Here is a 23,733-nt window from a genome sequence, read left to right on the forward strand (position 1 = left end):
CTTCTGGGCCCTCCCTAGGTCTTCTCCCTCCTCTCCTCCTTCCAGAGTGGAACTTGGGCCCTTCTCCTCAACTCACTCAAAATCCCATATTTCATCAATTCATGAATCATGTCCATCTTTCACTTTGTACCATAATATAAAACGATGTGCAGCCTTAAAGAGAAGCACTTATACAAAACAAGAAAATTGGACGGCTGTGTGGCCTTCCATGCATCCCTCACCATTGATTCAAAACAGTCGTATAGCAAAGGACTTGTGGTTCGAGTTAACCTACACTTGATGTCTTTTGTTTGAATTTCTCCAATATCACTCATATAAAAGATAAATATATATATTTATAATCGTATTGTAAGGATTGTCGTTCGAATTAACCCCTGTACTCGATGTCACTAAATGTCACGACATTATAATTACATGAATACTTGAACAAAACTAATAATGTGTAAAATTTTAATTTATGTTTTGAGTAGGTCTTGTTAAGTTAGTAGATTCTGATCCAAACTCTACCAATTCCAATTTTGGTATTTCGTTTTTGCATTATTATGTATTCAACATTTTGTTAACCAACGATTCGATCAAGAAAAAGAGATATTGCCGTGAACATAAATAACTTTTGATTTTGATCTGAATCAAAGTTTCAAGTTGTAAACTAATCTTCAACCCTTTTTTCTCTTTTTCTGTTTTTTTTTTCCTTGAAAAAAGGGTTGAAGATTAGTTTAACATTATCTGGTTGAGATCCTGAAAAACATCAAGTTCATGGAAGGCAAAATTGGCAGGTGCAGTGCACACATGAAGCACGTGCACAGAATAAGTCACGAGTTTAAGTTGTCCTGCCCGTGACAAAGACAAACTTTATTGTTCAACATTTTTATCGTTAGTTTTCACGAAATTGACCCTAATGTTTGGTCTAAGTATAGGCACGGTTCGATTAACCAAATCATGTGAGATAAACTGCGATTTATTCAATGTGCCTTCTGGTTGATATAAGAGTATAATAGCTAAAAATAAATTTTAGTTATTAAAAAAAGGCTCGTCTAACATAGACTCCTATAATTTTATATTTTCTAGACATCAACTTATTAAATTTGAAATCTATGTATAAAATTCAAATTCAAATTCAAATGCCTTGTAAGATATAAAAGGGTATAGTACTCCCACATGTTTATATTGTTTGCCACCAAACTTCATATAAGTCAACTTCGTACTTTTTAAGCATGTCATTAAGTCCCTCATTTCTAATTAATACTTCCTCACTTATAGCATATCAATGACTCCCTTTTTTTTATTTTTTTTCCGTGCATTCCCTCTAATCCCTAAAATTTCGACCAATAAAGAAAATCCTTAAATTTTCAACAAATACAAAATCCTTCAACTTTTGTCCCAATAAAATATTATCAATACAATATAATGTACCTACAAATTTACCTATATATCTTGTATATTTCCAATATGGGTAGGTAAATTACTTTCACAATATGTCTATAAATGTGATAGCTTTAATATACCTACAATATACTCATAATAGATAAATTACAAGTTATATTATAGCATAATAGGAAATTATTAAGTAAATGATATCAAAATGTGTTTATAAAAGTTGGGTATATTATTGGAATAATAAGTAAATTCATACTAGGTACATTATTTTTCGTAAAAGAAGTAAAAGGTATGTTATTTTTTCAACATAAAATTATATGTATGCTATTATATTTATAAAATAATAATATAATAGATAATTAATCACATGTATACTTCATAAATAAATAAATATTTGTTTTAATTAAATAAACAGATTTTGTATGTTAAGTCTGAAATTATTGTTAATTTTTTTAAATAAAAAATTCAAATTAATTCCTACATCCATTTGAAGATCTTTCCAAATTCAATGCGTGTCATTAGCTGCAATTCAATTTAAAATAATTTCTATATTGACTCCTACATTAATTAATATACAAAATGCAATAATGGCTTAGTTGGGGGTATTTTAGGAATAAAAAAAGTACAATAAATTCGATTTTGCGATTGATTAGGTAACTTACTGAGTTGGATCATAATCATCGGATTTTATTTAGAAATTTTTTTTATTCAAACAAAAATAAAAAAAAAGGGTTGTAGTTGAGAAAAAATGACTTTAAAGTGGTTAAGTTAAATTTACTGACTTAAAAAAAGAGATATTTAGTGATATACCCATTCTTAGCACTAATATTATAGATAAACCCTACACAAAACCCAAAAAATGATAACTGGCCTTATTGAATTTAATATTAATTATTAAATTACTTTGATACGCTATTGAGTGTTTTGGGTATTTTTATGAGATTTTGGGGTTGAGCTTATTTTAAGAAGTTGATGGCAGTTTTGTAATTTATAAGAAGTTAAAAGCCTATTTGTTATGTTGTAAATGGACTTTGGGTGTATTTTTAAAGTCCATTTCATATAGGATATTTTTATAATTTGGGCCCTTATATTTGGTATAATAGTGAATCTCCCTTAAAAAAATGGGGTGAGGTAAGGATATGCTCATATAGGTAGGGGTGGGCGCGGTCCGGTTCGGTCTGGTTTAGGCAAAAAAATGTTCAAAAACTGGCTGGTTCGGTTCTAACCGGTTCTGACCGATTTCGGTTTTGAACCGGATTATTAATTTATTATTTTTTTAATTTTTTTTAATTTTATAAAAAAATTATAATAAATAACTTATTTTTTTAGCTTAAAAATGAACAAATAATCCAATTCATACATTTAGAAATTTTTTGAAGTTGAACTTGGAAAATTAGTGATTATAAAAGTTAAAATATGGCATTAGATTTTAAAATTTTGTAAAAATATAAATATAAAATATATGACCGGTCCGGTTCGGTCCGGTCCGGTGCGGAGAGATGTAAAACCGGAACCGGAACCGGTTCCGGTCCGGTTTGTTGACTTTTTTGGTCAACCCGTTTTTTTTCTAGTTTTTTTTTCACCGGTTCGGTTCGATATTCCGGTTTTCCGGTCCCGATGCCCACCCCTACATATAGGTAGGTGTCAAAATCTTTAGAGCAATGTATGAAAAGTTAGGGGGGTCGATTTGGAACTATTCTAAAAGTAGAAGTCCTTATACTAAAAGATACTAATCCTTTTGGCCTTATCATGCTAAATATCAAAATATACTGTTGGCCCTAATCGATTGTCCAATTGTGAATTAACAGCAGATCCCCCTATCAACCGCACCAACGACTTATCTGATTGGCCCCTGACCTTTTGATAAGCCGTTCAACTTTACTGCCATATACTCTTATCTTATCCATAAAAAGAAAATAAATAAAATCAATTACGGAAATACATAAAATTGGAAATAAAAAGAAATAAAAGAAAAAGAGAGAGAGAGGGAAAACGAAGCACGTGGTGGCTTCCTATATATACCCTTCCTCTACCCTCCTCACTCCTTCGTGAGCTGGCTCTGTTTCTTGTTTCGCTCAGATCACACTCTCCCTGTCTCTTCCTGTATCTCTCTCTTTCTCTGAAAACCCATGGTTAAAAGCTCGCATTTAAACCCTAGTTTCCAGCAAGTGTGAAGAAATATAAGATTTGAATTATAGAAAAAAATAAAGAAAGAAAAGTCTAATTCATTTCTTCTCACTCTCGCGTCGCGCTCGATCGTTTTCTCTCTGTTTCTCGTACTTTCTCCGGGTTTCTCGAACTTTCTCCGAGCTTCTCGCGGTGTGCGGTTACAGAGCGCGCGAGAGAGGGGGGAGAGGCGTCGAGCATTTCAGCACCGTAGAGACTTGTGCTGTATGTCAGTAGACTGTGTAGAGACCTACTGTGGTGGAATTGGTGAGCTCGCGAACCCCTTGCAATGGCCTCAGCTTCGAAAAAAACGTCGTCTTCTTGTTGCTTCCGCTCCGATTCGGCTCCCATTCCACGCGAGGCTGCGCCGGCTCCGAACGCCGTCGTTTCGGCCTCCGTGGTTCAAGATTGGACCGCCATCGCGGGTTCCGAGGATCGGCGCGATGATCAGCGACCCAAAAAGATAGCGATGGCGTCCTTGATTACCGAACCGTCCGCCAATGCATCCACCACTGGTATATTTACATTTCTTATTTCGTGGTATTGATTCTTTAACTAATTGCTTAACATACCCATGATATTTGAAAATTTGGAATTTCTAGTGATCAGTGTGATTGATATTCGCTTATGTAAGTGGTTTTCTGTTTGATTTTTTTTTTCTTTAATGTTTGCAAAGCTGTTGATATGTCCTTTTCGTTTCTAAATTTGGTGAGACTCGTATTTGTGGTATCCTTTTTATTAATTTGTCTTGTGTGCTGCTTGGAGCTAAGAATGCTGGAAATAAAACCAAAAGAGAAAAAGTGAAATTTATATGAAAATACAGGGAATCAATGCTAAAGAGAAAGATAGAGTAAGACAACCGAATCTAAAATGGAGAACAATCTAATTTCTTTTTAAAGTTTTAGTAGATTAATACGAAGTAGCCTAAATTTGAATACTCTTTACAGAAAATAAATCAATAAAGCAGGAACTTGTTTCAAGATCGTTAATTTCTTGAATGCTGGATATCTTTATTTAAATTGCAGACCATAATCAATTGGGAAAAGAAGGAAAATAATTCAAACCACAAGAATATCTGGATGTGATAGAAAATGTCTGATTTTGATGAGCTCCTTTGTTTTTCTATAATCTCTAAGCACAGCCTTAACTTTTATTTACTAAAATAAAATTTTCCTACACACTTTTCACACACAGATATAACTTCATAGAATTTCTAATGTAAACCTGAGGACTGTAGCATCTTATTGCAATAATTTTCCTCTTCAAAGAATAAATCGTATGCTGCCTGGTTTTTTGAAGTTCTTTTTTATACTGACAGTTTCTGTTTCACTTGGTTGGTCAACTAATGTGGTGTAGGCATCCCGATCATGCTTAGGCCTCAAACAAGGCATCCACTGGACCCTTTATCTGCTGCCGAAATCTCTGTGGCAGTGGCAACCGTCAGGGCTGCTGGAGCCACACCTGAGGTTGTTATTTTCACTGTTGACTTGTTTCTTTTTGCATTTTTAAAAAGATAAATAAAATTCTTATTTGGTTGAAGTGGTTGGCTAAGTAATATTTTCGGCATGCCAGGTTAGAGATAGTATGCGTTTTGTTGAAGTTGTTCTACTGGAACCAGATAAACACGTTGTAGGTTTAGCGGATGCGTACTTCTTCCCCCCTTTCCAACCATCATTGCTTCCCAGAACCAAAGGTGGACCTATAATCCCGACTAAGCTTCCCCCAAGGCGAGCTAGGCTTGTTGTGTACAACAAAAAGTCTAATGAGACAAGCACATGGGTTGTTGAGCTGTCAGAAGTGCATGCAGCCACTCGAGGTGGACATCACAGAGGAAAAGTAATATCCTCACAAGTTGTTCCAGATGTTCAGCCTCCCATGGTATGCCTTTTCTGTGTTTCTTTTTATATATATACTTGTTTGTACCATTGTATGACCTGAGTTCTTTTGTTAATTAAAGATTACTACTTGATGTTCTTTAATTTGATTTTTTGGATTCTCAGCTATAGAAAAATACCAGGAATGAAAGAATAGGTGTCAAATTTGTAGGTTTTGTTATTATTGATACAAGCGTTGTTTGAGTTTCGGTAACTGAAATTTGCTAAAAGACTCACATGTATGCTAAATTTCATGTAGTTGCACAGTTCTATGATGTTTTGGCATTAAGTAATATCTTGTTTTCCGGAACTTCAGGATGCTGTGGAGTATGCTGAATGTGAAGCTGTTGTGAAAGACTTTCCTCCATTTAGAGAGGCTATGAAGAAGAGGGGTATTGAAGATATGGACCTTGTGATGGTTGATGCCTGGTATGTAATATACATTTAGTGCTCCAATACAGGTAGAAAGTCATCAGGTTAATCAGTGAGTTATAATTTGGTGTACATATATGCTGCAGGTGCGTTGGTTACCATAGTGATGCTGATGCTCCCAGTCAAAGGCTTGCTAAACCACTTATATTCTGTAGAACTGAGAGTGACTGCCCAATGGAAAATGGTTATGCACGCCCAGTTGAGGGCATCTATGTACTTGTTGATATGCAAAACATGGTGGTGGTAGAGTTTGAAGACCGTAAGCTTGTTCCTCTACCTCCAGCTGATCCATTGAGGAACTATACTCCTGGTGAAACAAGAGGTGGTGTTGATAGAAGTGATGTGAAACCTTTACAAATTCTTCAGCCTGAAGGTCCAAGCTTTCGTGTTAATGGGTACTTTGTGGAGTGGCAGAAGGTAAATTTTAAGTTGTTTCCTTAACTCTTTATTTATTTTTATTAAATTCAGAATGTCAACTAAATATTCTGGTTGGCAGTGGAATTTTCGTATCGGATTCACTCCTAGGGAGGGACTGGTTATATATTCAGTGGCATATGTTGATGGCAGTAGAGGACGAAGGCCTGTAGCCCATAGGTTGAGTTTTGTGGAAATGGTGGTGCCATATGGCGATCCAAATGACCCGCATTACAGAAAAAATGCTTTTGATGCTGGGGAAGATGGCCTGGGTAAAAACGCACATTCTCTCAAGAAGGTTTGAGGACTAATTCTTGGCTCAGTTTTTCTATATAAATGTTTTCTTAGTGTCTTCCATTTTCCCGTATTTAATACTCCTTGCTCGCTGAAATTGAACTCTATTGCAGGGGTGCGATTGTTTGGGGTATATCAAATACTTTGATGCACATTTTACAAATTTCACCGGAGGTATTGAAACTATTGAAAATTGTGTATGCTTGCACGAAGAAGATCATGGAATTCTGTGGAAGCATCAGGACTGGAGAACAGGCTTAGCAGAAGTGCGCAGGTCAAGGCGACTAACAGTGTCATTTATATGTACTGTGGCTAATTATGAGTATGGATTCTTCTGGCACTTTTATCAGGCAAGTTTCACACCATATTATTTGTTCGAATAATACCTTTCTTGTCCTTTTGAATAAGATCAAGTTAGTGTCGCATCCTTTTGAGTTTCATTGAACTTGCCAAATATCCATTTTGAACTGGAAGACTGAAGAAAATTTCTATTGAATAATTAATTAGATTCCCTTTACTTATTTTATGAATCTTTGTCAACTGTATGATGTGAACATGCCAATATCATGCTGTTTGCAGGATGGGAAGATTGAAGCTGAAGTTAAACTTACAGGAATACTCAGTTTAGGAGCACTGCAACCTGGAGAAGTTCGAAAATATGGTACTGTTATTGCACCAGGGTTATATGCACCAGTTCATCAACATTTTTTTGTTGCTCGTATGGATATGGCTGTTGATTGCAAACCTGGGGAAACTTACAATCAGGTATGCTACTTAAAAAGTCTTACAATCAAGTTTCTGCTTTAGGCTTTAGACTTTATTTAATTTATTATTTTTTTGGTCTTTTGTTTTCTTTGGCAAATGTGCTTTGGCCAAGTGCATGGAAAAGCACATTACAACTCCGATTTTCAGTCCAACACATGGATGTTTGAATTTATGTTCTATTGTAAAGCATCTTATTCTGTCGAAACTCTGTATCCCTCCTCCAAACCTGAAAGTCTAGGATGTGAAGTAGGAAGATATGATCCATCTCCTGCTCTTATTGACTGCTTAATTTCTAGAACTACTCTCAAGAACATTTTGAGATTTTTATTTATAGGAATGGAGAATGAATAAGAACTTCTTTCCTTGTTTTGGCTCCTGGTCGTAACATTTTCTTACTCAACCTTAGAGTTAAGTTATTTTTATATGTGGACTTAATCATTACTGATAGAACCAACATGTTTTTTCTTCCGTATTACTTTCTTTTCCTTATTATTTATTGTAGGTTGTGGAGCTGGACGTAAAGGTTGAGAAACCTGGGGATAATAATGTCCACAGCAATGCATTTTATGCTGAAGAGACACTTCTCAGGACTGAATTGCAAGCAATGCGTGACTGTAATCCTTTGACTGCTCGCCATTGGATTGTAAGGCATCCTTACCATGATTTTGCAACCGGTCCTGCTTAATGATTTTCTCCCTTGTTTAAGATATGAATGTGTGGTGTGATTCTTGTGTCCAGTCATGCTCATGCTGATTGAAATTTGTTTGTGGTCCAGGTAAGGAACACGCGAACTGTTAACAGGACTGGACAGTTAACAGGCTACAAGCTCGTACCTGGTTCAAACTGTTTGCCATTAGCCGGTTCTGAGGCCAAGTTTTTGCGAAGAGCAGCATTCTTGAAACATAACCTTTGGGTTACACCATATGCCCAAGATGAGATGTTTCCTGGAGGAGAGTTTCCAAACCAAAATCCACGTGTCGGTGAAGGATTGGCCACATGGGTTAAGAAGAACCGATCTCTGGAAGAAACTGATATTGTTCTTTGGTCAGTGTAATTCCTTCTCTCTTGGTTTTCCCATGTCGATATCAATAGTTTGCCTTTGTATATGTAACTGTTTAGTATGGTAGAGGTTAACAAGTAACTGTGATGATGATCGCAGGTATGTTTTTGGAATAACACACGTGCCACGATTGGAAGACTGGCCTGTCATGCCGGTGGAGCGAATTGGGTTTATGCTCATGGTAGTCATCGGATTAACCTATTAACCTTTGCTAAGCAGTTCAATTTAGTGTATGATTTGAGCTGGCTATCAGTTTGTGATTTTTGGTTTGTTTGATGTTTGTGGTTGCAGCCTCATGGATTCTTCAACTGCTCTCCAGCGGTGGATGTTCCACCTAGTGCATGTGAATTGGAGGCCAAAGACAATGATGTAAAAGACAATGGGGTAGCCAAGCCAATTCCGAATGGCTTGCTAGCAGCAAAGCTTTGAAGCCAAAAAAGAAAGAGAAAAAAAAATACTGTCATCTGTCTTTTTGGAAACAAGTTTACTATTCCCACTTCCAATTTCAACTGGGCGCGCAGAAAACACATAGCCTTTGTTTGGTCTTTTTTTGCTATTCAGACACGCTTTCTGTGAATCGAGCTACCTTTCGTGTTGTTTACTTGTTCATTTTTAAAATTGTTTTTCGATTTCATACTTTTTAATGAGACCCCTCCTTTATGCTTTGCAACGGTTTCGCGGCAACTCACATTAAGCTTCTAACACGAAACATAAAAGAAAGAAGGGCTCCATCTTCTTCATATACTACACTTGAATTCCACTTCACATTCACAATCATTGATCAAATTCATGAGATTCATGACAACTCTTCTTCTCATTTTATTCTATTCTATTATGTTTTTGGGAAAAGTCTGACCACGAGACCTGGGTCTCTTCGTGGTTCTGAAAGATGCATATTTTATCAAGGAATATGAAAAGAAAAATAAGTAAATTTCCTAATAGCCTAAAACACCAAAAAACCTAAAGAATCAGAAGTATGAGACTTTGCCCATGAGTCAAAATGATTGAAGTGAAAAATGGATTAACTTTACAATGCCACAATTTGCTTAACCATGACTAGTGCCAAGGATGGCAAAAGAACTTATATGAAATGGGAATAGCGTTATTTTGCTCTTTCCGGCCAATCACTCTATGCCAATTGGAATGGCATAGTGTGATTGAAAGAGATCTCAAAACAGTGCTCTCTCTCAATGAAAGGGGACTGTAGGATACCTTAAAAGGCGTCCCTCAAATAAAATTATTTGAGGGAACCCTATATATATATATATATATATATGGTTTTTTATTTATTAGTTTATTTAATTTGGCAATTGAGGATGCTGTGGAGTATGTTGAATGTGAAGCTGTAGTAAAAGACTTTCCTCCATTTAGAGAGGCTATGAAGAAGAGGGGCATTGAAGATATGGAGCTCGTCATGGTTGATGCCTGGTATATAATATATGTAATTAATCTAGATTTAGTGGTCCTGTATGGTAATTAGGAAGAATGCATGCCAACATGTTAATCTTTGGTGCAGGGGTGTTGGTTATTATAGTACTGCTGATGGTCCAGAGCGAAGACTTGCTAAACCACTGATATTCTGTAGAACTCAGAGTGAGTGTCCAATGGAAAATGGTTATGCACGCCCTGTGGAAGGCCTCTATATACTTCTTGTTGTTGATATGCAAAATATGGCCGTCATAGAGTTTGAAGACCGCAAGCTTGTTCCCCTACCTCCAGCTGATCCATTGAGGAACTTCACTCCTGGTGAAACAAGAGGCGGCATTGATCGAAGAGACGTGACGCCTTTACAAATTCTTCAGCCCCAAGGTCCAAGCTTTCGTGTGAATGGCTACTTTGTGACGTGGCAGAAGGTAAGTTTTGAACATTACTTCTAGTTAAGATGCACTCAATTTTGATGATTTGGTTTCTTCAGCTTATTATATCTTCTTGTATATTTATCAAATTTGGCAGTGGAATTTTCGTATCAGGTTCACTCCGAGGGAGGGACTGGTTTTATATTCTGTTGCATATGTTGATGGTAGTGGAGGAAGAAGGCCTGTAGCTCATAGGTTGAGTTTTGTGGAAATGGTGGCGCAGTATGGCGATCCAAATGATCCACATTACAGAAAAAATGCTTTTGATGCTGGAGAAGATGGCCTTGGTAAAAATGCATATTCTTTAAGAAAGGTTTGAAGAAGACTGATATCAATTATTCTTGGCTCATTTTCATTCCAAATGCATGTGTTGGGCTGAAACTAAGGAATTTTGAAACAGGGTTGTGATTGTTCAGGCTATATCAAATACTTTGATGCCCATGTTACAAATTTCACAGGAGGCGTTGAAACAATTGAGAATTGTGTTTGTTTGCACGAAGAGGATCATGGGATTCTGTGGAAGCACCAGGACTCGAGATCAGGCGCTTAGCTCAAGTGCACAGCTCAAGAAGGCTAACAGTGTCTTTTATGCGCACTGTGGCCAGCTATGAGTATGGATTCTTCTGGCACTTTTACCAGGCAAGTTTTTTAATTGGTTAATATTTGTTTTCTCAATGCCAGCTTGTTGGCTGCCAAGCAAGTCATTGCATTGGTTTTTGCAGGATGGAAAAATTGAAGCTGAAGCTAAACTCACAGGAATTCTCAGCTTAGGAGCATTGCAACCTGGAGAAGTTCAAAAATACGGTACTGTGATTGCACCAGGCCTCTATGCACCAATTCATCAGCACTTTTTTGTTGCTCGTATGGATATGTCTGTTGACTGCAAACCTGGCCTAGCTTACAATCAGGTACATATATTTTTATCAGTATATTATATGCTGCTTAAACTATCTGTTATAGTTTATTTTTCCCTAATTATTTACTAATTCTAGGTTGTGGAGGTGAATGTTAAAGCAGAGCAATCTGGGGAGAAAACTAATGTCCAGCACAATGCATTTTATGCTGAAGAGACTTCTCAGAACTGAAATGCAGGCAATGCGTGACTGCAATCCTTCGACTTCTCGCCATTGGATTGTAAGGCATCCTTCATTACAAGATTTGATTTTGCAGCTGGTTCTTCTCCTGCACATTTAATTAGCTAATGTTAATTAATGATTAACTTAATTATATGATCGATCCAGGTGACTGGAGAGTTGACAGGCTACATGCTGGTGCCTGGTTCAAACTGTCTGCCATTTGCTGGTTCTGAGGCCAAGTTTTTGAGAAGGGCTGCTTTCTTGAAACACAATCTTTGGGTTACACCGTATGCATGCCATGAGATGTTTCCTCGAGGGGAGTTTCCTGAGCAGAATCCGTGCGTCGGGGAAGGATTGGCTACATGGGTTAAGCAGGATCGGCCTCTTGAAGAAACTGATATTGTTCTTTGGTAGGTTGGTTATGGTTAAGTTTGCATTGTTTGTTTGTTAATGAAGCAATGGTGATAAATATTAATTGCAGGTATGCATTTGGAAAAACACATGTTGCTCGGCTAGAAGACTGGCCTGTCTTGCCAGTGGAGCGCATTGGTTTTATGCTCATGGTATATTTATTCACCCCATTAATTAATCTTGACATAAGATCAATTTAACCTCTATATATTTTGTGCGGGTGCAGCCTCATGGATTCTTCGACTGCTCTCCTGCGGTGGATGTTCCACCTAGTCCTTGTGAATCATTGAATGCCAAGCCAACTCAGAGCGGGTTGTTACGAAAGCCTTGAAGAGGTGCGATCAAATGAGTTTGTTAGAGCATCTCCAACGAATGTGTCAAACGTGCCACATAGATATTTAATAGTTAGAAATAACATCTCACATCACTCTAACTGATGTGTCAAAGCTTATGTGGAATGAAGGCTGGATGTTGAAATGTTATTTTTGACATCCAAAAAGCAAGATGTCAAATGAATATTTTATTATTTTTTCTTTTCTTTTCTTTTTAAGTAAAAATGAATCAACACTAAAATATAATAAAATAATAATTTAATTTGAAATATCGGGTGAAGTGTAAAGCTGTGTAAAATGTTAAATTGCCACATCAGCCATCAAATTTAAATTTGATGTTTGGTATTTGACATCTCCCTTGAAGATGCTCTTAGATGTGGGTTAGGACAGCTGGTCGTATGTCTGTTTCCTTGCACCCAAATTGAATCCTCCTTTCCGTGTAATAGAGTAGTTTCAAATATCGTTTTGTCATAAATAAATAAAAACAAATGAGGTTATTGATGTTTTCTAATGTCAATTTAAATGAAATTGTTATTTGCACTATATAACTACTTATAAATTATGAATAACAACTCCCATTTCCAAACCTTATTTATTTTGTTATTTATTTTGAACAAACGATATGCTGCGGAGTCACATGCCACATTACATTTTGTGGCCAAAAATTTGGGGAAAAAATGGTTTAGAAATGTGGAAATATGAGTCATCAAACAACGACCAATAAATCATCAAAACCCCCAATTATTATTTAATTCAATTTCGATTCCTTATCCACATCAAACATATTATATTCTCCCATAAATAATAAATAAATAAATAAATAATTTTTATTTTTAGTTTTAAAAGAAAGAGGAAATTTTTATCCCAATTTTAAAAGGCAAAAATAGAATCACATTCACAAGCATCCATGGCAGCATGGCGTCTCGTCGATTATTCTTTTCTGAAATTGTAGCCGCGTGGGCGTGGCCGGCACAGATCCTGAGACCCAACAAAGACTGCAGTTTCTTGTCGTCCTAGATTTTCTGCTTTTTTTCTGGTCGTCGTCGTGTCTCCTCTGTCTGCAAAAACAAGTCAGTCGTCCACTTTCATGGCTGCCCCGGAAAATGACGAAAAGAGCCTTCACCAGGAGCTCTCGCTTATCATCCTTCTAGCCGATCGGGTCATCAAATCGGCCCAAGAGGCCGAGTGCTCCAAGCTGGACTGCGCCGACCTTGCCAAGCAAGTCGACCGCCTCTCCCAGATGCTCCGATCCACCGTCCGAATCGCCGCCACCACTCAGTCCCTCTACGAGCGACCCGTCCGCCGAATTGTCGCCGACGTGGCGAAGAACCTCGACCGGGCTTTGACTCTGGTCCGGAAATGCAAGCACAGTGGGGTCCTCAGACAAGTCTTCTCCATAACCACCACCGCCGATTTCAGGAAAGTCTCGAACCTTCTGGAATCGTCCATCGGAGACATGAAGTGGCTTCTCTCCGTGTTCGAGTCTGACGGCGCCAACCTCTCCCTGCCTCCGATCGCCAGCAACGACCCAATTCTCAGCTGGGTCTGGTCTTACATAGCCACTATCCAAATGGGTCAACTCAGAGACCGAGTCGACGCGGCTAACTCGCTCGCTTCCCTGGCTCGGGACAACGACCGAAACAAGAAGATAATCGTCGACGAAGGTGGCCTGACGCCGCTGCTAAAGCTTTTGAAAGAAGGGTCTTCCCCTGACGCCCAAGTTGCGGCGGCCAATGCTTTGTTTCATATCGCTACTGATCTAGAAAGGGTCCGAATTATCATCGATTTAATGGGAATTTCGGTTGTTGTTTCGGTTTTGGGTGATTCGCCGATGCGGGTTCAGACTTCCGTGGTGAAATTGGTGTCGGAAATGGCGGGGCTTGACCGGGTTGCGCAGGAGGAGTTTGGTAGGGAGAATGTGACGAGGCCTTTGGTGTCTTTGTTGTCCATGGATACGGTTCTGGATGATCCGAAGGTGCAAACGGGTAAGCCTAGCATTCATAATCTTGTTCAGATTAACAAAGAGTTAGCTGTAAAGGGTTCAAATGCCAATAGTCGCTCGTCGTCATTTTCGAGTCATTATCATTCAGATGGTAGTAGTAGAGGGGCGCATTATAGGAAAGAGAGGGACAGAGAGGCTGAGTCCCCTGAGGTGAAGCTTGAGCTCAAGGTTGGTTGTGCCGAGGCTTTGTGGAAATTGTGTAAAGAGTGCTTGTTGAATAGTAGAAAAGTTACTGAGACTAAAGGGTTGATTTGTTTGGCAAAGATTATTGAGACGGAAGTAGGGGAATTGCAGCTGAACTGCTTAATGACTGTGATGGAAATAGCCGCAGTGGCTGAGTCCAATCCCGACCTTAGAAGAGCGGCCTTTAAGCCTACCTCTCCGGCTGCAAAGGCGGTTTTGGATCAGCTTTTGAGAGTGATTCAAGAAGAGAGTAGTCAAGAATTGCAAATTCCTGCCATTAAGGCAATTGGATCGTTGGCAAGAACATTTCCTGCTAGGGAAACCCGAATTGTTGGTCCCTTGGTTGCCCGGCTTGGCAATGGGGATGTGGATGTGGCAACTGAGGCTGCTATTGCATTAGGGAAGTTTGTGAGTACGGACAATTTCAATTGTGTGGAGCATTCGAAGACGATCATTGAGTTTGATGGGGTTCCTTCTTTGATGAGATTGTTGCGGACCACTGATCGAATCAACGAACAGGGTCACGTCAACTGCTTAGTACTACTATGTTATCTAGCATTGCATGTTGGCAATAGCAAGGCTCTTGAACAAGCACGAGCATTGAATACTCTTGAGGGGGGAGCTCGTTCTGTTGTAGCTCAGTATCCTGATTTGAGGGATTTGTTTGCCAAATCCATGCACAATCTCACTCTTTATCAGGCTGGAGCTCATCCCCACAGGCAAACCTACATGCCCTAGATTGCCGCAGTTTTAGTCATGTGAGTTTATCCTGTATTTGTAACATAGAGAACAACAAATTGGTTCCTTGCCAACTAATGAAACCCAAAATTCAATGGTGTCGGAAATAGTTGTTTTGTAATTAGATTGATCGTCATTGCACTGTGGCAGCTGTTGTCTTTGACTAGATGAGTGGATGTTAAAGGTATCTTCATGTTTAAATAAAGCATTGAATTTTTGTCTCTCCCTGTCTTCTAGCCCTTTGAATGCATGTTCATTTCTGATATCTCTAACATTCAGGACAATAGAAAATCCCCTTGCAGTAACATAATCTGATATACTTAGGTATGCCCTCGTTTATGTGGAGCTTCTCAGTAAGTCATATACATAGGTAGGCCCTCGTTTATGTTCAACATGTTTTATGCTCTGTTGTCCGTGCAATTTTCCTATACCATTGTGCTATATTAATCTATATTCCAGACATCATCCTATCTAATATGTTTGCTTTAGTTATTGGTGTATAATTATTGCTTCATTGGATTTCACTTAGGGTGAGGACCGACCTATTTTCTTGCTCAAAAATTACTAATTTTTTGTTTCATTTTGTTGCGTCATATCGCAGTTTTCACAAGTATTAGTCAAATTATTCTGCCTTAATTTGTTATTTTCAATTATTGGAATTTTCATCCAATAGGACCTCCTCTTTCTGATCATCCTTGGAAGGAACCTGATTTAACTGCCTAAGGCACAACTTTTTTGAGATAACTAAAGGTGCCTCCTTTGCCAAGAGCTAGTAGGGAACTTTAAGAATAAGAAGAGATGATGAAGTTGCCTTGGTTGCAGCATTCATGGCAGATTGCGATGACAGAAGCTTGCAAAAAATTTTAGTTCATGAAGAAATTACCCAACATGTTCAGTTTGACGAAAGCCAACTATGCTCTTGTTTGTTGTCTGGGCTTCATGTCTGCAGTTAGTTTCGATGCTAGTATTGTCTTCCATCCGAGGCTGGCAGCTGGCATTTTTCAGGCAGGCAGACTGTTGATTACAATTGGTTTGGTGGTGCAAACAGAAAACGCAACCACACACATATCAATGTGGAGCTTTAACTTGAATGAATCAAAGCATGTTTCTGTAAGTCACAAGAGTGGAGGATATTGGGTTTTCAAGGATTGGAGAGAACATCAATACTCTTGTCAAGAATCTGCATATTTCATTTACAAATTGTGCTGCTCCTCAACTTTTAACGTTTTTCAATGTTCTATTTGTAGATTGTATATCTCCCAGTGAGGAATCTGCATAATTTTTCTGTGCTCGAATATGTCATGAATCGGGTGAATGATCTTAGAACTTCGTCATGTGTGTATAGAACTGGTTTTTATTTTTTTTGGGCCAATTGGCTTGCTTTCTAAGATCCATAATCCATAAGACTTGATAAAAGGAAATAGAACATGATTAGATCAGTTGTCTCCTATTACTTCCTGACCAAGCGACATGTCAATTCCGCTGTATGAGAAAAGCCATACACGCGTCAAACTGAATATTTTACAACTTTCTACACTTGCAGGAGAGCAGGAAGGTAAAAACAACGACATTAGTAAAACCGCATGGAAAGTCCATAAGATTGCTCAAAACTGCATCTCAACGACGCATCCTTTCGGAACTCGCCCCCAGCAATGGCTATCTAGCAGGCAGAAGTTTAATTAAAAATAACGAAAAGGACATGAATTCTAGTTGCAGCTGTTCCAGACTTGTGCCTACCTACTTTGTCTAAAGTCTAAACTAAGCCATGCCAATTCCACAAAACTCAAATTCTAACTGAGAGGGACAGCTATTCTAACCAACCTCTAATGCAAGAGCAAACAATCATCAAGCATGTCCTCAGTTGCTTCTTTGATTCAAACCACGAAAGAGGCAACCAATAGAGACATGAAACCACTTTCTCAGCCTCAGTCAGATGTATAAATAATTGCAGCTTAATTATCTTTGATCACAAGCTATATATCATTCATGAAGCTTTCAAATTAAGCAACCAAAAACACTTCATTATCTCCTCTAAGTTTCTTAGCTCTGTTTGCTGTCAATGTTTAAATGTCATTATTAGTACTGAGAGCCAAACTGCAAATTATGCAGTCTATGTATTACATACGTACATGTATATATACAGTTTTTCTCTCATCCGAACATAACAGGGAGGAAAGTAAGTAGGGGTAGTAGAAAATACATGACGTCCGCTGGGTTAATTTGTAACTTCATTTTAAGCATCAATCAATGTCCAATTAGTAATGTATTTGCTGTACGCAAAACTGGCCAGACTGGCTTGGTCAGCAGACTACGTTTTCAAACTTTTAAAATATTTTGTGGATCAAAATTCAAATATTGGTCCTCCAAAATCTTTAGTAGCTAGCTGGGCATCATAATTTGTGCCAAAACAGGCCAATCAAGTGGTAGGAGCTCAAAAGAGCTGGCTGGTACACGCTTTGCTCTCTGCCTTTTTTATTTTTTTGCTCTGCAGAAATCAAACCATCTGAATGTTAACATGTTCCATGTGATATTGACTCAAAAACAAAACTTGTTGAAAGAAAAGCTCCGTTGTCGGTGCCGCCTTGTATTTTTGGTCTGTCTCAATGAGCTCATTAGCTAAAAGGCTTACCGAGACCAGTCCAACTTTTCCAACACCCTTGTTTTGTTTGACTAAAATAAACCCTTTTCATCTTTACTTGGGAAGACTATCTTTTTTTTCTTTTTGGTTCATGCATTCAAATTTATTTGCTTTTGACCCCCTTCATGTCGGTTCACTTGAGCTTTGTGTTTTTTGCATGCATATACATATAATTGTAATAAAAACCAGGAAGAGGTTAATTGTAATTTAATTTTATTGACTTCTTCTCTTAAGTCATTTGATTTGATTTGTTAATCACAGACGTAAAAATTCATTAATCACAGATGTTGAGATCAGGAGTCTGAAGCAAGCAACTCAAAGCCATGAATTTTTTATGATAACTGATGTTTAGTTTGTATCAAATTCAATAACTGTCACCAATGAGGGTGATCTTTTTTTCTTTTTTTCCATGTTTTGAATTAAGGGAAGGTCCAGAGTCTGTTGGTGTGAAGACTTTGAACACAGTATACTGTAATAGGTACTCTCAAAGTGGTTTTCATTTCCTATAAAACGATCTCACCTATCTGTAAAGCGAAATGAAAATGACCTTAATTAACATGCATTTTAAGTAATTAAACACTAAATTTAGTTCCGATTTGGTGAATCGATCACTAAGCTATTTGTCAAATTGCTGGAACTCAATCTATATGGTGATCATTTTCAGTGACCCACCGAAGGGTATATGATTGAGTACTTGTAATTCGGCGTGGCGTATGGATAAGAATTTTATGGTTGAGGTATCTTTTGTACCTACAAAAATGATAGGAAAGAAGACTACATATAATTATTTGAGAAGGGCTCTTGAGCTCTACATTGTTTTGGCGACTGCCTTAAAGTATAATGTACCTGCAGGCATATATGTTTCAAAGTCAAAATCAGCCCATGCATGGGCTCCATGCATATGCACGACCTTGAAGCCATGGCCGGCGCTGACTAGCATCTTCCTAAAGTGACATAGTGCCCTTTGTGAGAGCCTCCCACTAGTACATCCGACACTACATGTTATTTGCACTCACAGTTTGTCGTTCTGCAATTCAACGTCAATACACTATTATTCGAAACCACGCAAAGAAAGAGGGCGCGGAATGACAAACTCTGGGTGTGAGAATAGCATTGCTACGAGCAATTTAGAGTTTTTTTGTTTACTTTGGAAGACCCCTATCTCTCTTTCTTTCTAGATGTCTCTCCAATAATGCAAGAGAGGCCAGCCAAGGTTAGCCTTTTGGAGGGATGCGACTGAATACATGAATGGTCTGGAGCCCGCCCTATATATATTTGCTAGAAAATCAGCATCTCTGACGTACTCTCTCTCTCTCTCTCTCTCTCTCTCTCTCTCTCTCTTATATATATATATATATATATATATAAGAGAGAGAGAGAGAGAGGCCCCAGAATAATCTTCTCAAAACTCTGCCAGCGGTTCAAGAAATATCACAATCTCAACCCAACCCCACACAGGGCCCTAACTCTATTGTAATTAATTTACAAACATACATATAATTATGAATTTCCATATAATTTACTGTATATGTATGTATGTATGTATACGTTCAATGTATACTTGTTGATACAGATTAAACATCAATAATGAGCTTTGTTTGGTCATGGGGTTAATAATGCAAATCAAGAATTAGTTTGTAGCTGCTAGCTGTTTGGTGCAGAGCAGCTTTGGCCTCTGCAAAAGCACTTTGGTGGTAATCAGGAAAATGAGAGACGTGAAAACAGCAATGTTATAATGATAATTAGTTTACCAACACCGTAAGATTAGGACCACAAAAGCAACTAATTACACCCATCATATTATTTCAACCTTTTTTTTTTCTTCTGAAAAGAACAGAATACAGAATATGCTGCAAATTACAGTTTAACAACTTGGTAAAATCAACTAAAATATTTATTACACCTGGTCAATAAAAAAAAAGTGGAAAAAGAAAATCCTCAATATCCCAAACCTTTTTTTTTTTTTTTTTTTGCATCAGTAGGAATTCCCCTGTTACTATCAACATCTATGTGTATTTGTTTAAAAACCCAAGAAGAAACCAAAAAATTAAAAATTAAAATTTGAATTTACAATCTCAGATATGCTGGAAGACATCAAAATTTGCACCTGTTAGATCTTCTGACAGCGACGTTAACGGATAGCTATTGAAATCTACAGAATTTTGAGCATGAAGAAGCTGCTGCCCTTGTTGCCATGAATTGGGTTTGATAAGCTCCTCTGATTTTATCCCATTGGCATGGAATTGAAACAAGGAGTCTAGTTTGTTATCTGTGTCCCATGAAAAAGCTGCATTTTCGACTACGTTGTTGTTGTTGTTGTTGTTGCTGTTGTTGTTCATATGGAACCCTGCTGCATAGCTGCTCACATTGGAGCTATTGCTTGAACATTCCTTCACTTCATTCATGAAAAATGAGCTCAGTCTTGAAGCTGAATTATCAGAAAAATCTGTCCCTGACATGCTCCCGTGGTCCGAATTTGCTAAGCTTGGCATTGAAGTGAACCCAAAATTTGAGCTTGTCTCATAAGTAGTATTATGGGGTTGATTGAAATGGGGTCTAACATTGGTAGGGTGGTATTGAGTGGAAACAAGATCTGAATTGTAGCCAGATGGCTCAATACCTGTTTGGAACTCAAAGTAAGAGAGAGAATCAAAGGCTCTTGAGGCTTGTGTTAAAACTCCAGCTCCATCAAAGTAATTTGAATCATTGACAAGAAATGTTGGACCTTGGGAGGAAGACATGGCTGGTATAGTTGGAAGCCCTTGTTCATGCTCTGGCATTGGCAAACATTCTTTTAATTCTGAACAATCCATACTCTTCTTCTCTTTCATTTCTTCTTCGCTTAGTGGCTTGTGGGTAGTTGGGTCAATTCCTTGCTTCAGTAGCTTCTTCTTCAAGCATGAATTCCAGAAGTTCTTTATCTCATTGTCTGTTCTGCCTGGTAATTGTGCTGCAATTTGAGCCCACCTGATGAAATTTCAAAACCAGATACATTCAAATGCCAAAACAAGGATTGCCCATTTCTGTTTTCATATCAGGGATGATAAATTCAAGCCTGTTATTCAAAAAAAATCTTGTGGTTAATTGGTGTTAAATTAATTACCTGTTGCCAAGAACTTCATGGAGACTGATAATGAGATCCTCTTCTTGTTGTGAGAACATCCCTCTCTTCAAATCAGGCCTCAAATAGTTTATCCATCTCAACCTGCAACTCTTTCCACACCTCTGCAAACCTGATGACAAACAAAATCAGAAACAAAAATATCAAACATTTGATAAAATGTTTCAAACACCAAATTTGAATAATGCAAAGTTGAATAAGTTATGTAATTAAGTACCAGCAAGCTTTGGGACTGAACTCCAGCAACCAACACCAAACCTGGTGATGTAATTGAAGAGCTTCTCATCTTCTTCTGGTGACCACAGACCTTTCCTTAACTTCTGCTTCAAACAACACGAATGGCGTCCCATTTCTTTTCGTTTCTTTTTCTGTGTGCTAATGGGAAATGGAAAATGATATAGCAGCCGCTAGCAGGTAGCTGCTGCTGATCACAGCAAAAATCCGGACATGGGGGTTGAGAATAAATGTCTGTTTCTATGACTCTCTCTTTCTCTCTCTATGTTGTAAGAGTGGAAAAAATTAAGAATAATTTGTTATGATTTAAAGAAAACTGGCATAAATCATACTTAGAATTCAAGTCAGAGAGAGAGAGAGAGAGAGAGAGAGAGAAGGAAAGAGGGGGAGGGGGAGAGAGAGAGTTGAAGCAATCAAGTGGGTTTTACGCAAATCTGGTGCTGCTGGCTGCTTTTTGCATTGGACTGGATTGGTTTTTAAGATATCTCTCTATCTCTAGAAATTGTGGGAAGAAAAAAAAAAGGTGATATAAATGAGAACAGCTCTATAAACGTGTACTTTAGTTTAACTTATTAGTGAAAAATACAGTTACATGTTTAGGGTTCATAAAAATACTTAATGGGTTGAGGGGACTTGGGAAATTAATTTACATAAAAGAAAAGCTGCTTATGTTTAAAACCTCATCAATCCAAAAGCAGGGGTGTCCCTTGATTTAATTTTGTGTTGCTTGCAGAAATAGAGACCTTTGATTTAAATTGAGCATGTGCTTATGTTCAGCATAATTAACCATCCATAATATTTGCACTTAATTAGCCTCACCTACTATTGTGTATTTGTTATGATTTTGAACCATTTCAATCAAAACAATAATATTTTGTATAGTTTTATACATATATATACATAAGGAAATTAGTTTACTTTCTTCTTAGACTCGTTGCTTTAAATACAAGTGATAGTCTAAACTACACAATATTAAGATATCATGAGAGTTTGAACCCGAGACTTTTAATATGCAAATCAAGATCCATTTCCACTAAACTAGACTACATCCGGCTCTTTCACTTGTTGCTTAAGCTGGAACATAACACATATTGATGAATTTGCGTAAAATAGTATTTCAGCCATGCTTTGCCAGCTACTGTACACAGAACACTGCGTTTGAGGACAAAAGAATTAAATTATAAATCAAAATAATTAATCTTATCGAACTACCAACATGTAGCATTATACACTCAAAAATTATATATATATGTCATATATTACTTTGTATAAATATTTACAGGATAAATATAAAGCCATCAGCCGACAGTACCAGAGCATCCAGTGTGGGTTCCATTTGTATATGTGACTATATAAAAAAGAGAAAATTATTACATAAGTCATGCTAGAAATATCTTGACGGTACCTACGTATTTTTCACACAACATAAAAAATAAAAATAAAAACCCAAAGATTCCATGAGAAACTACATAAGAAAACATAAAAGAAAAAACAAAAGAACAGACAACTCCCCCTTTTTCCCCTTTTTCCCCTTTTCCCTTTCTTCTTCTTCTTTATAGTTTCCCCGCCCTTTTGGGCTGCCGCCATTAATAAAGTATTTATTAACTTAATCTGTATTAATATACTAACATACTTAAAATGGATGAGATTAATTTACCCTATATACCTTGTTCTTAAAATTGAGGAATTTTGCATGAGTTATATAAATAAAAGGATATTGCTTGGCTCTTTAAAATTGAGGAGGAGTTTATTCTTAGACATATTGAAGTGTGAGCATCACTCATATTAATTTGTACGTCCATTATTTTTGTAATGATACTACTTGGGCTACCCTGTTATTTTTGTAATGATATTGCATAAGCTACTCTGGAAGAAGATACTTCTCATTTATGCAAATAACAGTTTGACACATATGCAAAAATAATTCATAAAAAATACGAAAAGAAAAACTTCTACACATTATGTCATACAATCATTAGAATGAATGAAGGAGTTTCTACTTATAAGAGAATGAGGGAAGTATTTTCCTTTTTGTAAGAGGTTAACACATTTTATTTTATTTTATTTCTCAGTTTCTAGTTCCTTGTCCTCTAAGCTTTAATAATTTTGCTTTTGTGGGGATAAAAAAATTATTTGTCAATTTGCATAATCAATGTTTTTATAAATAAAATCAAACAAAAGGGAAACCCCCAAGAAATATACCCTTCTTGCTTTCATGAATTGGAAAGAAGACAATGCCCCCACCCTAGTACCAACTTAGCTTAAAATAAAAAATTTATTTAAAAAAATGAACAATCAAAGATCTAAACCACGGATTAACATAATGAAAGCTTATGATCAACTAATGGTGGGCCCCGATCCTCCACATGGCAGCCACGTATTAAGACATAAACAATTAGCGTCCGAGTGACCACACCGTATTAAATCTCCAACTTGGATGAAGCCCTCAATGATTGGAGGCTCTGAAAGACGTTTCTATGACCGACAGTTACACGGATGACAATATAAATGCCATATAAGTCTTGGAAAATACGCAGCCAGCTCGACACGCCCAAATACGACCAATATGTACACTTAATTGCCCTACCATCCTTTGTCGTTTTGTCGGCCTCTCTCATCATTCTACAGTACGACACTGCGTCTAATTCCAAACCAGGGTGCTTATTCTTAATCTCTAAACAAATCAAAGATTAAGAGCATAATGTGATTTAAAATAAGACCAAATTGCTTGTTTTAGAGTACTGAAAAATTATGCATGGG

The 23,733-nt window shown here is 37.4% G+C and overlaps 3 protein-coding genes and 1 pseudogene across 3 annotated transcripts; 3 read left to right on the plus strand and 1 right to left on the minus strand.

Moving 5' to 3' along the window:
- On the plus strand, positions 3,110 to 9,052 carry LOC18777108 (copper methylamine oxidase). The gene is made up of 12 exons (XM_007211231.2): positions 3,110 to 4,058; positions 4,900 to 5,009; positions 5,116 to 5,421; positions 5,734 to 5,846; positions 5,936 to 6,266; positions 6,346 to 6,561; positions 6,671 to 6,907; positions 7,137 to 7,322; positions 7,825 to 7,965; positions 8,098 to 8,366; positions 8,482 to 8,563; positions 8,674 to 9,052. The coding sequence occupies exons 1-12, from the start codon at positions 3,833 to 3,835 to the stop codon at positions 8,809 to 8,811; spliced, it is 2,355 nt and encodes a 784-aa protein (XP_007211293.2). The 5' UTR covers positions 3,110 to 3,832; the 3' UTR covers positions 8,812 to 9,052.
- LOC109949355 lies at positions 9,473 to 12,056 on the plus strand (annotated as a pseudogene).
- LOC18778098 lies at positions 12,922 to 15,450 on the plus strand. The gene has a single exon (XM_007211219.2). The coding sequence runs from the start codon at positions 13,145 to 13,147 to the stop codon at positions 14,978 to 14,980; it is 1,836 nt and encodes a 611-aa protein (XP_007211281.1). The 5' UTR covers positions 12,922 to 13,144; the 3' UTR covers positions 14,981 to 15,450.
- LOC18778086 (transcription factor MYB86) lies at positions 19,394 to 21,467 on the minus strand. Its single transcript, XM_007210730.2, has 3 exons — positions 20,957 to 21,467; positions 20,722 to 20,851; positions 19,394 to 20,585 (listed from the first exon to the last, which is right to left on the minus strand). Exons 1-3 carry the CDS (start codon positions 21,087 to 21,089, stop codon positions 19,694 to 19,696), a joined length of 1,155 nt encoding a protein of 384 aa, XP_007210792.1. The 5' UTR covers positions 21,090 to 21,467; the 3' UTR covers positions 19,394 to 19,693.

Source organism: Prunus persica, chromosome G5 (genome assembly GCF_000346465.2).
Source record: "Prunus persica cultivar Lovell chromosome G5, Prunus_persica_NCBIv2, whole genome shotgun sequence".
Taxonomy (NCBI): domain Eukaryota; kingdom Viridiplantae; phylum Streptophyta; class Magnoliopsida; order Rosales; family Rosaceae; genus Prunus; species Prunus persica.

Coding starts and splice junctions, on each gene's coding strand:
- LOC18778098 (XM_007211219.2), top strand. CDS start 13,145: ATGGCTGCCCCGGAAAATGACGAAAAGAGCCTTCACCAGGAGCTCTCG.
- LOC18778086 (XM_007210730.2), bottom strand. CDS start 21,089: ATGGGACGCCATTCGTGTTGTTTGAAGCAGAAGTTAAGGAAAGGTCTG. Junction 20,852..20,956: donor TTCAGTCCCAAAGCTTGCTG/GTACTTAATTAC, acceptor GTTTGTCATCAG/GTTTGCAGAGGTGTGGAAAG. Junction 20,586..20,721: donor CATGAAGTTCTTGGCAACAG/GTAATTAATTTA, acceptor AAATTTCATCAG/GTGGGCTCAAATTGCAGCAC.
- LOC18777108 (XM_007211231.2), top strand. CDS start 3,833: ATGGCCTCAGCTTCGAAAAAAACGTCGTCTTCTTGTTGCTTCCGCTCC. Junction 4,059..4,899: donor CGCCAATGCATCCACCACTG/GTATATTTACAT, acceptor AATGTGGTGTAG/GCATCCCGATCATGCTTAGG. Junction 5,422..5,733: donor CAGATGTTCAGCCTCCCATG/GTATGCCTTTTC, acceptor CCGGAACTTCAG/GATGCTGTGGAGTATGCTGA.